The sequence below is a fragment of the Corvus cornix genome, chromosome 2, assembly GCF_000738735.6.
Source record: "Corvus cornix cornix isolate S_Up_H32 chromosome 2, ASM73873v5, whole genome shotgun sequence".
Taxonomy (NCBI): domain Eukaryota; kingdom Metazoa; phylum Chordata; class Aves; order Passeriformes; family Corvidae; genus Corvus; species Corvus cornix.
Window position 1 is genome coordinate 35,089,425 of NC_046333.1, and position 14,345 is coordinate 35,103,769.

General features: G+C 39.1%; 1 protein-coding gene across 1 annotated transcript in view; it reads right to left on the reverse strand.

Annotated features, from left to right (window-relative positions):
- Positions 1-224: 224 nt before the first annotated feature.
- The window catches only part of GLB1 (galactosidase beta 1), a 41,323-nt gene continuing 27,202 nt past the window's right edge, over positions 225-14,345 (reverse strand). Inside the window, exons 12-16 of the mRNA XM_010398827.4 lie at positions 11,366-11,455; positions 10,160-10,273; positions 8,996-9,127; positions 5,473-5,712; positions 225-1,716 (exon numbers count right to left, since the gene is read on the reverse strand). Of these exons, the coding sequence (XP_010397129.1) occupies positions 1,456-1,716; positions 5,473-5,712; positions 8,996-9,127; positions 10,160-10,273; positions 11,366-11,455 (837 nt within the window). The 3' untranslated portion in view covers positions 225-1,455. The remainder of the gene's footprint in view (positions 1,717-5,472; positions 5,713-8,995; positions 9,128-10,159; positions 10,274-11,365; positions 11,456-14,345) is intronic.

Below are 14,345 nucleotides of genomic sequence, written 5' to 3' on the forward strand. Positions count from 1 at the left end.
GCCATTTCAGAATAGGGTGGCACCTGCAGTGTCTGCTCAGCCCATCACAGCTATTTCATTTTGCTTTACTTTGTATACTTCTTCATATATCTTCACAGAAAATAAACCATACATCAACAAGAAAAACTCCTCATCCACAGAGACTTTATAATCTCATTTCTCCCTTAATACTGCTCACAATTCTTTCTCATCCCTTTTTCCTTCTCAAACACACAGAGGAGGAATTTAATCTTTAAGGAACCATTTTAATAATGTCAGACAAAAATCAAAGGAAGCAGTCACAGATTATAAAAATACTTGATTCCATCATCTTCTGTTGTTTAAATATCACCATGGAATTTGTGTGACTGACATCAAAATCACAAGAATCAAAAAGAAGAGTCTGTCCGTTGTAGAAACTCAGATGTACTGATGGAGTTTGTGCAAATATCAGGCACTTACAAAGACCATCAGTTTACTGGAACAAAACAGGTGATGAGAATTAATGACTAAAAGAGAAATAAAATTTTTTAACTTAAAGGATTCCACTTTCAAGGTGCTGGCCTATGAAAAGCAGATACTCCATGCCCACTAGGGAAAAAAAAGAAATAAAACAAAACAAATAAACAAAACAAAAACCCCCAAACCAAACAAAAAAAATCAAAGGAAAAATTGATCATTTAAAAACCACATTCTGCAGGCAGGTTAGTCAGAGGCTATGGTTCCACCAAAGCAGCCTAAATTTTGCATATATCATTGTACTAATTAATTTACTTTAAGTCTTTAGAGATAGCAATAGGGAAGCAGAAAACTGGCTTTCTAAGAGGGGACAGATGCAAACCACAAGGTCCCTCTCCATGTTACTGCTGTTTGGACCAGCTGGCATTTGAGTGCTCTCTTCCACAGTCGTTCTCACTGCTCCTCTAAGAAATCAACTGAAATTTCCCCAAAGTCACTTGCATTAAAAAAGTGAGGTCCACTCAATGCTGGTAGTAAACCCAGTAAGACTAAAAAGACGTGGATACTTTAACCAGGTGATTAAGGAAGCTGAAAGCTGCTTGTCTATTGGCAGCTCTGACTTACTAGTCCACTTAAGTGAAACCAGCAAGGTAGTGGGGGGCTGTACACCCCTTTTATAGGCCCCTCTCCAGTTGCAAAACATGGTAAAAAATAAAAGCATAAGAAGGACTGTAGTGTAAGCAGTGTACAAAGACTACACTTTTACAAGACTGATGGAAACATTAACTTCCAGTTGAGTTCAATTTCACAGTCCAAGGCAATTTCAAAGCTCCAGCTTTTATTTTTAAAAAGAAATTCAATATTTAACTGAGAGATTTAAAAAAAAAAGTCTTTAATAATTTAAGAAGTTGCCTCACCGAAACAACTTCCCTTTTTCGAAGACTCAGTGTTAATCAGTATAGTCTGAGGGAAAGAGAAGCAAAGAGGGGGTGGGAAGATAAAGAAATACTCAAATCATTATAGATGGTGTATCCATAGCTCTCTAACAAAGAGCGGGGGTTTCTCAGTTTCATGCTTTAGGGTTGCATTGATATTAGGTTCATCTACAAATTCTATTTCACACTCCTGGCTGCTGCAAGGAGAATGCTCCAGCTCCAACACTGTTATGTTGTTTGGCACTGATGCAACAAGTATATTACTTGGAACATAAAGGGTCAGCTGAGGACCACGGGCTGGCCAGTAGCGACCAAGATTAAAGCCATTGATCCAAATTTGCCCCTGTTAAGAGAGAAAGAAAAAATAACAACATTTTAATAATCTGTTAGAGCTGAAATGACAAAATAGATTTAAGCATAACACTCAATATAGTAACAACTCCCTTCATTTTTCAGTTTGATTGAACACACAGATAGAAAATCTGTACAAGAAAATGCTAATGACAGTCAAAAGAACCTAAATTCCCTGAGCAGTTAAAGCCATCACTAATATTTAAAAAGAAAGTGGTAGAACACTGCAATAATTCCAAATATGACAATAATTAGAGAAACAACTGCAGGCTCCTTGCACTGATTTTTTGCCCCAAGTTTAAGACCAAAACAAATCTGAAAACTGTATTTGCTTGAAGCTAATTGTTAAAAGGAGAATGAATGCACAGAAGAAAAAAGCAGATTCTAATGCTGTTATGGTTCTCTGTACAAGACTACACTACCTTGGTAGCCCCTGTTCTGAGATTTCAAGGGCAAGATACAGATTGTCTAGACACATGAAATTCAGATTTCTCTTTTACTTGTAATAGCTTAGTCGACAAAAGTACTTGTGAAACCACACTGAAAGAAAGTACTGCTGTACTTACATAAAACCATTAAAAGCCTTGGGGACCTGCTAGTATTATTTTAAGTTCAATGAAATTGTGGCATACAAACTCTTAAAATTGATTTTTATAGTTAAGGTGGTCAGAACCCCTAGTTCAAAATACTGTCCTAACATCATAAATACCTTAAGTTCAAAAGATTAAAAAAAAAAAAAATGGGCAAGGAGAAAAAGGAAAAAAGTCAAAACACTAATTTATCTACCACAAAATAGACACACTGAAGTGACATAAATGAAGATTTTTCCAGAAGTCTATAAATTGGCAAGCTGCAGAAGGTTTAGTAAATTGTAAACTGACTCCTCCTGAGTCACGCTGAGTCTTCGTTCTTAATACAGAAGGGAGGATATACAACTGATTTGGATGAATAATTTGCTTTTATTCCTCCAAAGTGCCCTTTCACTGTATATCAAACAAGAGTTCAGTGTCAAGAAAAGGGATGGGAACAGATAACTGCATCTGTGTTTTTCTCTCTTGCTTTAGTCTCTGGTGATCAGAATACAGAAGACAATCAGACTCATGGCATGGATGTACACTGATAAACATAATAAAATTGACTGAATCAGTGGAAAGAAAGAATTTTACTACATTCCTAAAGTTGTCTAGGATAGCTGAAATTAGAATATTTTAACACAATTTACAGAAGCACAATTGTAATATAATAAGTATTGCCATTCAAGCTGCTTTAGTGGTATTTTTCTAGTGTTTCCTTTTTCACATATTTATGAAAAAAATTTTATGAAACTCACAAGAGAAACTTTTTGAGGAGTTAGTAATGTACAGACACAGCTGAGTTATTTCGCCTCTGTATCCACTTCCGTGGTACAAGATGCTATCTTGCACTGCTCTGCCAAGGTGTTAATAAACCTTGACCTCAAACGTTTTTTTCTTAAATCAGGTTTATCTTTATCCAAGCTCACTACTTCCTGTAGTAGGTTTAGAAGAAAACATGGTACGAATGCAAACTCCCTTCAAACAAGACAGATGAGTGAATGTACCCACTAGACAGTAGCCCTCCTCTCACAGAGAATGACAATAACCTGTGGAAAGTAGGTGTTTACTGTAGGAATCAACTGCATTGGAGTTCTGATGCAGGAGCTATGATCAGACAGGTCTCTGTTTCTGATCTGAATCAGTCAGTGGTTGTAAGTCCTTTTTCCAGTAAAGCTAAGAACTCAAGTTTCTCAACTCCAAACTGTCTCTGTTAACACTGCAGTTTCTAAAGACTGCACACTCAAGAATTTGTTTGCCCTAAACCAACAAATTATGACACTATATACACTACTAATAAATATGCCCTAGACAAAATAAAAGGGGGGGAACTTCATCTTCACTAGCAAGACTTCCTTTAGCAGGAACAGCAACTACAGAAAACAAGAACAGTCCTGACTCCAAATCCTCTTTTCTATTGAAGAAAAAAAAGGTCCAATAAATCTAAGAATTCACTCAGTGCCACGTATGCTTAAGGGCATCGTGATTCTTCATGTGAGGGTGAAGTAGGTTTTATTACTAGCAAAGGGTTTAAAAAGCACTGAAGGGAAGCAAGTTACAACATTGGTCATGACTGTTAATGCTGCACCCTTCCTTCCTGGCTGTCCATCACGCTATACTCCTTGCCTTCACAAAGGCAGAACCATCATTAGGACTTTTAAATTTTCTTGCTAAGTGCTGCTTCTGTGGTTTTTCAACTACTCAAATAGGCGAGTTTTAACCCTTGTTAACAATCCCACTCCACACTTAGGCAATTTACACAGTGCCACTCAAGGAACTAAGGGCCACACACAGCAAGAGCGAAGTGGAATTTATACCCTTTAAGGCCCTCTGCCTTAAAGGCATTTGCTGATTTGTGAAGTTATCTGAAAGTCTCAGTTTCTAGGCATCTTATTTAAAACTCTTGTCCAATCCATACAAAGTTTGGAGGATCAATTGAACAGTCATACTTAAGTTCACCTGGAATCTCTTACCAGGACTCTTACCAGGACAGGGTATACAAACTATGTAAAACAGAGGTTTCCATAGATCAGAGGAAAAGATTTCCACCTATACTTAAGAATTCTTGGACTACCTTGCCATTTTAAATATGAGTTTGCCAAATGGCAGGTATGGCCACCTTGCTTCCCGAAGAAGATTTATGACTGATGGGATCACAGAATTTACTAAAAATGTCTCAGATTACAGTTGCCATGAAAAAAAAACTATTTATGAATTTTATTCAGTGATTGTGTGACATGCACATATATGGGAACAGGGACTGTGTCAGACTTCCTCATCCAAGCTCAGTGTCTGCAACACCAAGTGCATGCAATGAATCACAGCCTCCTATATATTGTGAAATGCTTTAACTACAATACTAGCAGTGGAGACAGATCAACAGCAACTCCTTTTCCCACTTTATTTTAACAGCAGCAAATTAATTGTTTCAGAAAAGAATGATTTTGCTACCTAACACTGTCACAGGCACTTCCCTAAAGCCTGGACTTAAATGCTCAGGCTTCCAAGAGGAAGTGCACCCACTCTGTTCCCTGTGCCTCCCACCAGAGAGTTCAGTTGCTCCTCACCCATCCTGCACTGCTGGTGGTTTCAAACATGGCACTGTGAAAACACACTCCTTCCTTCTCTAGCTATGCTCCAGTCCTGTGAGAAGTTCCCATTGGCACAGATCTGCCCACAGGCTTCCCACAGCAGTGCCCTCTGATCCATTCAGTCCAGGCACAGGTAACCTTCTCCATGCACTATATCTGTATCTGGGGGCACACCACCAGCCATTGAGTCCAACACTCTTTATGCTTTGCAACAGGATCCGTAACTCCCTACTCAGCAACTCAAATATTTTCCAAAAAAACCCCTCACAACTAAATGCAACATTTCTAAACAGCCTGACAGTTACTCTTTCTCACTCTTGAAAAACTACGGTGGGTTGGTTGGGTTGCTTTGGTTTGGGGCTTTTTTGTGATGCTCCACTCTCTAGATCAATACCATGTATCTTTTGAATGTGTTTCCCTTCTCTTAATGTTTTATCTCTAGATTTACTTAAAGCAAAGCATCAATTTCTTACCCACCACTATGACCAACTTCTACCCATGTAAGAGAGGTGGACTTTGACTGTCCATAGAAGTTTCAGTACCTTTCTAAGTGGACTTAGAGGTTTTTACAGCAAAAACTTGTACCTTTGTCCAGCCAGGAAAATTGACATAGGTGTCTTGCGGCAAGTCTGGGATCCCTCCAGGAATTGAAAGAGTACCAGTGTAAAATGTAGGTACTTCGTAACTCAGTGATTTGACAGCAGATGTCTTCGGGTGATCATGGAGATAAATAATGCCAGAGTTCACTGCTCCATCTATGTCCAGAGGATAGATTTCCCATCCAACAAGTATATCTTGAGCAAGAGTTACATTTGAAACTAGACCCTAGGAGGAAGGAAAAAAACCAACACAAAAATATAATCACCTCATGTTATTGAAGTTATTTGGGTGCAACTATAAATCAGTCACGAATAAAAACTGAATCAAAATAACAGCTGGCTGCCAATCTGTGTATGAAAAAACAAGCATCTGGTGTTCACCAAGTTGTAAGCTTTGCTTAAGAATGAAGGGCTTCACTTATTCTCTGTGAAAGATCTGTTCCTCTTCAAAGTTTTAGGTTTTTGCTGATACACAAGGGGGTTTTTTTTCAAATTCTTTTCCTGTAACTGGGAAAACTTCTGTTTTGCTTTAACATGAACATGATTCCAAAACCTGATGCTTAATAAAAGGAGAAGCAACATTAAATATCATTAAGCCTGAGATACCATCACTTGGTAACACTGAGTCACTAACCCAAGACATTAACTTGTGCAGTATCAGAGAAAGTGGTATTTACTTCCTACAAATCTTTTCCAGATAAGATACAGTATCATGAAATCAATGCATATGCCCAATTTAGTGAAATACTTTCAGCTTACAGTCAGCTTCAAGCCCATGGAATCCTGTCTCATTTCTATGGGACCGTGTACACAGTGGCTCACAGCACACCGGGGTACTTGCACACCAAATGCCAAAGCAAGGCAAGGTCATAATTTAAGAAGAATGAAAAGAACATCAAGTTACCCCTGCACACACCCTAATTTTGTTACGGTAAGAGTTCCTAAAGTGGTGTTTCAGTGCAGTGCAAGGGCTTGAATAGACCCTCTATAGAAGCTGCTCTTCAGTGCAACACAAGTTATGCTGCAAACACCACACATCAAACAGGAACAAGCAAAACCACAGCTTCTGTGGCTTTGGAGAGCTGATACTATGTTGTGTGTATGCCGTGATACCTCATAAACATTGCACTGTCTCCACAAGGCTGACCATCTGTACAAGCACTAAGTGGTTTTCTCTTCCTGTACCTAATGTCCACTTTACATAACAGGAGCTTATTTCTCTTATGTCAAAATAAAATATCTGCAAGTGTCAAAAGTTAAGAGACAAAACTTTTCTATACAACCTAGATTCTACTCTGTCTAGCAATCAAATAAAGTAACGCAATGTAACTTTTAGGCTGAACCTTCTAACCTGCCTCCCTAAGCTCATCTGTAGGCACTATGAAGTGTGATTTTTCAAATTATATGAAGTGCCTACTAAACATTCTTACTTAGGTCTGCATAAGAATACACATTCAACAATCCATAACTGGAGAAGATTTGTTGGAAGTAAATACCACTTTCTCTGCTACAGTGCAAGACAATGTCTTGGGTTAGTGACTCAGTGTTACCAAGATGCAGATATAAATTTTCCAAGTAAAACTGAGATATAGGTGGCAGGGTGCATGTGAGAAGACACATAAAAAACCAGAAACCACAGTCTTCCTTCGTATCCTTTAACAACATGACTTAGATCAATAGGATGTTTTAAAAGTTCCTTCCCAAAAGCTAGATGCCTAGTTCCATTTCAAGCTCAAAAAAGTGGTAAAACTCCAGTCAAGCAAAACCCTGAAAACCTATCCTCTTTGCTTAAAAATTCAAGGCTTCACAAGGCAGGAACCTCTTCCCCTAACTTGATTTTCAAAAGCACATGAATTTTTAAAACCCAAGGTATCATTACACCCAGTTTTCAAAACCAACACAATGGAGAGTATGAGGGATGGATTCTATGGGAAGAAGCAATGCACACAGTGCAAAGCTAATCAAGGAAGGTTGCCTTTTCTACACAGAAACATCCTGCTTTTAGAGGATTACTGTCACCATGGACATGTCTCTTAAACCTGATTTCACTCTTAAATTATTAAAAGGTTACATGTGAATTTCAGCTCAACCACAGCAACTGAGCACCTCCCTAATCCAACCTCTAAACCTTTATTCTGTTACCTTAATTTGGCACTAAGTATATAGGTTTCCTATCATCTGGCCTGTTAATAAATAAATAAATAAATAAAAGCAGCTGTTTCTGCTGCCTCAACATAAAGGCGAAACTCTGGGGTACTAGCTTCCTTCCCCTGCCACTCAGATAAAGGCAAAGTACCTTGAAGAGACAGTATGATAGTTGGCACTACTGCTACCTACTGTGTCCCACTAATACAAAAAAACAAAAAAAAGGCATGCTGTGAACTGTACGCAGCCCAAACATAATACAAGACTGACCTTTACAGCAATCCTGCCTTTTATTATCACGCAGCAGTCTAAAACCAGAAAAGTTTACTTTTTGCCCCTGCCCTTCCTAGTGCTACACTAGTGGCACCTCCATGGTATAGGGTTTACATGGCAAGGGTTTTTTAGCAAGCGGAGCTGCAGTGGGGGCTCTTCCGAGAAGATGCCAAAAGCTGCCCCATGCTAGACAAAGACAGCTCCAGCTGACTCCAAAACAGACCCACTGCTGAGCCCAACAGTGATTCTGGGAGCATCTCTATGATGACATATTTAAGAATAAATTGAGTTCCCGAAGTTGAATCTGTTTTGTCCATGACGGTAATTTCTGAGTGATCCCCATCTCCTCACGTTGAGCCACAAACCCCTCATTGTATCTTCTCCCCTTCCCCTGTTGGCGGAGGAGGAGTAGCAGAATGGGCACGTGGCTTTGTAGGTACATGGCTGCCAGCCAGTGTCAACCCACCACGGCCACTCACCCATGGAAGTGACAGTCCCAAAGTGCAGCACACACCCAGAAGCACAGGGAAGTTCTGATAATTCTAACACCTGGTCAGTCCAGGTGAACTGGCACTTTTGCATGCTGAAGTGCTCATGGACAGCCTTCCCAGCCACACTGAAAATACCGCAAGGGTACACTGCTGACAAATTAAATGGGACAAGGAGGATACAAAGGTGTATTCATGTACACATACATACATCCCCCCAGCCCCCCAAAAGCAATCCCAGGATTCACAAGCCTCAAAGTGCAATCAAGTTCTGGACCAATATCCAACCCATTTTTGGAGTTTATAGAAACAATTTTAAAATTGTTATCTACAAACTCAACTAAACCAGAAAATCCTGTGTGTGACACTTTGGCTGACAGTCCAAGTGAACAAACAAATAAAGTTTAAAAGGTGTCTAGCACCTTTTAATTTCACATTGATTTTGGTGACTGGAAAAACTCAGATGGAAACTAGTGAGTAGTTATATTTAAGGTAAAAGTCACATCCTGACCTTTTTGCGCTTTCTGATTTACTACTTTCTTTTTAACCTGCAGAAAAGAGGAAAAGCCATTACAATCCAGTAACTCATTAGATTTTACTTACCTTAAAGTCATTATTGTATCTACCAAAGTTGACTCGGCCCATATTCTCCACCAAGATGTCCAGATTTGCTCCAGCCTGCCCAGTTATATTTATCTTCAGTGATTTGTCCCTTTCAAGGACACCCTGAGGTACCTATATGAATTGCAACAAGAGGAAGAAAACAATAACCACTGAAAACAAAAAATACCCTGTTATTTGTTTTTTCAACTTGCACAAAGAAATTAAAAGTGACAAGGGAAAAAAAAAGAGTAAAAAAAGCCTTTTCCTTTCCCCCTCTTGCAGGTGAGCACACGCACACACAAAGAGCTTCTACAACAACATTCACATTTCAGTACACCAACTGGATGTGCTAGTGGGTTTTGATGCACCTGATTCACAAAAACCAAGTTCCCAAATTTGGTCCAGTGACTGAAAAGATTTCAGCAATATCAGTGATTTAAACGGGCTTATCTTCCAATTAAGTGCGCATCAATATTTAGTTTTATTAATTCCTATTCCCACAACACATGGAAAGAAGAGCTTGACCTGGACACAAAGGTGATGAGAGTTAATACAAGTCAAATATTCACTAAAAACGTGACTGTAAAATCTATAAATTTATATAAATTGTCATTAAGCAGGGCCAAAACCCTGCTTACGGCAAGAAAGACTAAGTTCACTTCCTGTAAAATAAACTTCTTTTTTTTTTTTTTTTTTTTTTTTGAAACTGTGGTTTGGAGCCTGTTTCATAAGGTAAGATGCAGGCTCAGGCTTCTCAGGCTTCCTCCTCCTTCCATGCTCAAAGAAAGAAAAAAGGGAATAATTACAAAAAATCTTTGCAAATACTGCAGAAAGCCACCAAGCATATATATCAGTAACATATTCCATAAAACTGCAAGTAAATCTATTCTCCAGGTCTTTTATTCACCTAAGTAATGAATCTGTATCAACATTCAAATATGTCAAAAATGGCAAGACAATATATAGTCATGTTTTCTGAAACACAAAATTGAACATCTGGTATGAATTAGCCAGATACTTTCTTATTTTCTTTACATGATTAAATAAGATCAGAACTGCTTCGATAATCTGAAGAAAGGAGTTTAAAAAAACCCCAGACTGCATCCGTGACTTTCATGAAGGCCAGTGATGGCAGACATTAATACCAGCAAACAGTATTTTTACCCCATCCACAGAGACATAGGCACGATCATGGACTCCATTTAAAGGTGAAGACAGCGGTGTTGGCTCCATGCAGTTCTTTGGAAGTGTAGTTCTGTACAGTACAAACCCAAAATACTAGGAAAAGAAAAGGAAAGAGAAAAACCCCAACAAGTTAATGAACCAAGTCATTCTGTCATTTCAATTCAGGTCATGAACTAAAAACATCCCACATTTCTGCCTACACACTTGGACTGAAATGTTAACTTTCATTCACTTCAGATAGCGATGATCACAGACACCATTTCAGATCAGAGTTTACTTTGACCTTTAAGTAATGGGTGACCTTTAGGTAAACTGGTGAAAATCCCTTTATAACTGAATTTATATAAAAAACTTGGAAGTTCACTTCTCACCTAGTGCCCATAAATTGCTATATTCATCAAGTCAACATCATCTAATTATCTTTAAATACTACATGGTTTATATCAGGAACATTTTGAAATATTTTTCACTAAGTTGCCCATCAGGAATGGAAAAAAAAAGTCATAGCCATTACTGAGACCTTAACAGGATGGAGAGTCGGGTGGAGAGGTAACTAATGAACTTCCAAAAAGGCAAGTGCGGGGTCCAGGCACCAGCACAGGCTGGGGGCTGATCTGATGGAAAGCAGCTCTGTGGAGAAGGACCTGGGCGTCCTGGTGGACAACAAGACATCCCTGAGCCAGCAGGGCCCTTGTAGCCAAGAATGCCAATGGTATCCTGGGGGAATCAGGAAGAGCACTGCCAGCAAGTCAAGGGAGGTGATCCTGCCGCTCTACTCAGCCCTGGTGAGGCCACATCTGGAGTGCTGCGTCCAGTTCTGGGCTCCTCAGGAAAAGAGGACATAGAACTACTGGAGCAGATCCAGCAGAGTGCTATGAAGATGATTTTTAAAAAAAGTGCCTTAAAAACCTGAAAATTAATACTTCAGAGAGGAGAGAAATCAAGGTGAAAGCATAGACAGCACAGATACCTACATCCAGGGGAAGAAGAAAATCCCAGGTGCAAACAGGAGCACTGTAGAATATGGAAAGGCCTCCAATACAAAAATCCTGGATACCTTTATAATACTATTACTTCTGTGCTAGGTAAAGTTTAAGACATGACATAAGAAGAGTAATACCAGAGAGGGTTGTTCAAATAAACTTTACAAAATTACTGCAAAGTGCCTACTGAAGGAACCCTCACCTGCTTTAGGTCAACGAAGGTCAATGGGTAAGTGCTTCTCACTGGTCCAGAAGGTGACAGTCCATCAAGAACCTCCAACACAGTGCCTGCCTGCAGCACAGAAAAGGCAGATACATAAAGGTCAGTAAGTTTCAGTCCATAACAGCTTGCACATCCAGCCACCAAGCCAGCTAGCTGCATGTGTCCAGAAAGTTAATAAATCTTTATACCATCTTTGCAGACACATTTAAAATACAACACAGCAGAGACAACCGACAAACTCTGAAAGAAATATGCTACATGTAGAGCAGTGTTTTAAAAAAACCAGATGTTCTAATTTTGCTATGCATTCATAAATATAAAAGTGACCCTTTATTATTTAACTAGAACTCACCCAGGAGCTTCTCACAAAAGTTCTATAAACAAACGCAACTGTTCTGGACAATTAATACAACGCAATATATTATCTAAATTTTGCTCAATTATACTTAGAATCAAGCTAGGGAAAATGTCACTGATTCCCACTGGAATGATTCTGAGCTAAGTAGGGATACAGTTTAATTCCATCAAGAGCCATCCAAGATGAATTTACCCTATTTAGTCTTAAATTATTTTAGAAACTCTAAGGCTGAAATTCAGTTGTCACATGTAAGAAGCTGGACTAATTTTAATGAGACTGGGAGCAAGGTTTAGGCTAGTCACACACGTGAATACCTTGCTGAATAAGGACTTAGATGTGTACAATTAAATTGCCTTTTTTTGCCATCTGTAATTTCCTTTTGTGATTATGGAATTTTCTACCCATCTACAATTCTCTCTCAAAGACCACCATCAGTTTTAGGTTGGTCAAAATACACATAATATGCCTAGTGTCTTACAAGCTTAAAAAATCACTAGCATGCAATTTTTCATGGAAGATGTCAGTCTGTTTCACCAGAATTATTATCACTGTTCAGTGGTAACTACACATTAGACATTCACATACCTCTCACATATCAGATTTACATTCAAATGCTTACTAAAAAAAGGGTGTTTAAAATAATGTAAAACTGTATAATGTAAGAGCACTCACAGCAATACAAACTTCTGAAGGTACTTCAATAACAGAAATATTGAATTTTTTCAGAACTTACATGAAAGTTGTACTGAAATATTAAAATGCACATACAGTATTTCACAGTGATGCAACAGAAGCCAGCACGAATTTTCTATGTACCCATAACTAAGTCTGCAGCTTTGGCTGGGATACAGTTAATTCTCTTCATGGTAGTTAGTATGGGGCCATATTTTGGATTCTTGCTAAGACTGTTAATAACACAGGGATATTTTGGGCATTGCTGAGCATGGCTTACACAGAGTCAAGAACTTTTCTGCTTCTCTCACCAGAGAGTAGGCTGGGGATGCACAAGAAGATGGGAGGGAACACAGGTCAGCCAGGACAGCTGACCCCCACTGACCAAAGGGATATCCTGTACCATATGGTGCCATGCTCAGCAATAAAAACTGGGGGGAAAATGAGGAAGGGGAGATGCCTGGAGTGACAAGTGTTTATCTTGCCAAGTAACCAAAACACATGAATTGTTCAAAAGGTCTGTGATGTGGCACTCTGGAACATGGTTTATTGAAGAAGACAGTAGTGGCTGGGTTAATGCTTGGACTCAACCTTAGAGGTCTTTTCCAACATTAATGATTCTGTGATGGAGCCCTGCTTCCCTGGGGAAGGCCAAATGCCTCCCTCCACGAAGGTAGTAGCAAATGAGCTCCTTATGTTGCTATACTTATGCATGCAGTTTTTGCATTACCTACTAAGCTGTCCTTATTGCGGCCCACAAGCTTTCACACCTCTACCTTTCCGATTCTCTCCACCCTACTGGGGCAGAGAATGAGTGGCTGCCTGGTGCTTAGCTGCCTACCAGGATTAAACCACAACAACCACGTAGACACAGACCTAAACAGACTTGAAATGAGCTTATATTAACTCTTGCCAGGAACAACCAAGCAAAAGGAAGCCATAAGTATATAAAAGATAACACCAACACTACCTGGAGGTTGGGTCACCCTCACTAGCCCACAGCTAAGCATGTTCGCTTGGGCTAAAAGACTGCTGGTCAAACATGATTTGCAAAATTTTGATGCAAGTAGTTTGCTCTTATGTTTTCAGTTTAAACGTTGTACCTGAAATAGCAATCATCTTTCCTAGAGTAAAATTTCCCAAACATTCCACACTGCATACATGGTCCATTCCTTATCTTGTGCTCCTCCAAGGGAGCCAGTAATGTTACAGCAATATGCAGGATTTGCCAGGCCACAGGAAACACTGAACTACCAGGTCTTCAGCAAGAGCTGTGAAGCAAGAGATGCACAGACACTGACAGAGGTAATCAATAGAATTTAACAATCCTATGGGGATTAATAGTCTTAGCCTCAGCTGGACAGTGAAACCAGAAATGAATACAAGCACCATTAAGACATAGTCACTTGAATGAGCTACTAAGCAGCAATGAATGCTGCTTTGTGCCTTGCTGACCTGAGTATTAGCACCTTGTACATTTGTCTGTTTGACTTTTTTTTTTAAGTCCCTGCTACCAAAGGGGCTTCTATTCTGAATATGGGTCAACCATATATGATTCACTTAAGAGATTGGTAGAAGCTTGTTTCTTTGAAACTTCAGTAGGTTTTTTTTGTTCAGCTTTTCAGTCTTCCGTGGTACATACAAGAAAACCTTCAACACAAGATTCGGTCTTGCTGCAAATTCCTGTTGACTGCTACTTAGTGGACAATCAGTATCACAAGAGAAATTTAACAGTAAACTTAAAAATTACAAATATTGTCAGGAATTTTTAAAAGCAGCCTGTAAAACAACAAATGACTACTAATAGAAATAGCAATGCTTTTTTAAACCTCCAAAGCAAAGTCCTCAAAACCCAAGTGTAAGGTCAACCATCAAAGAAAAAGGAAACAAAATACCTCCAACAGGAATACCAACTACTGGCAGCATCCT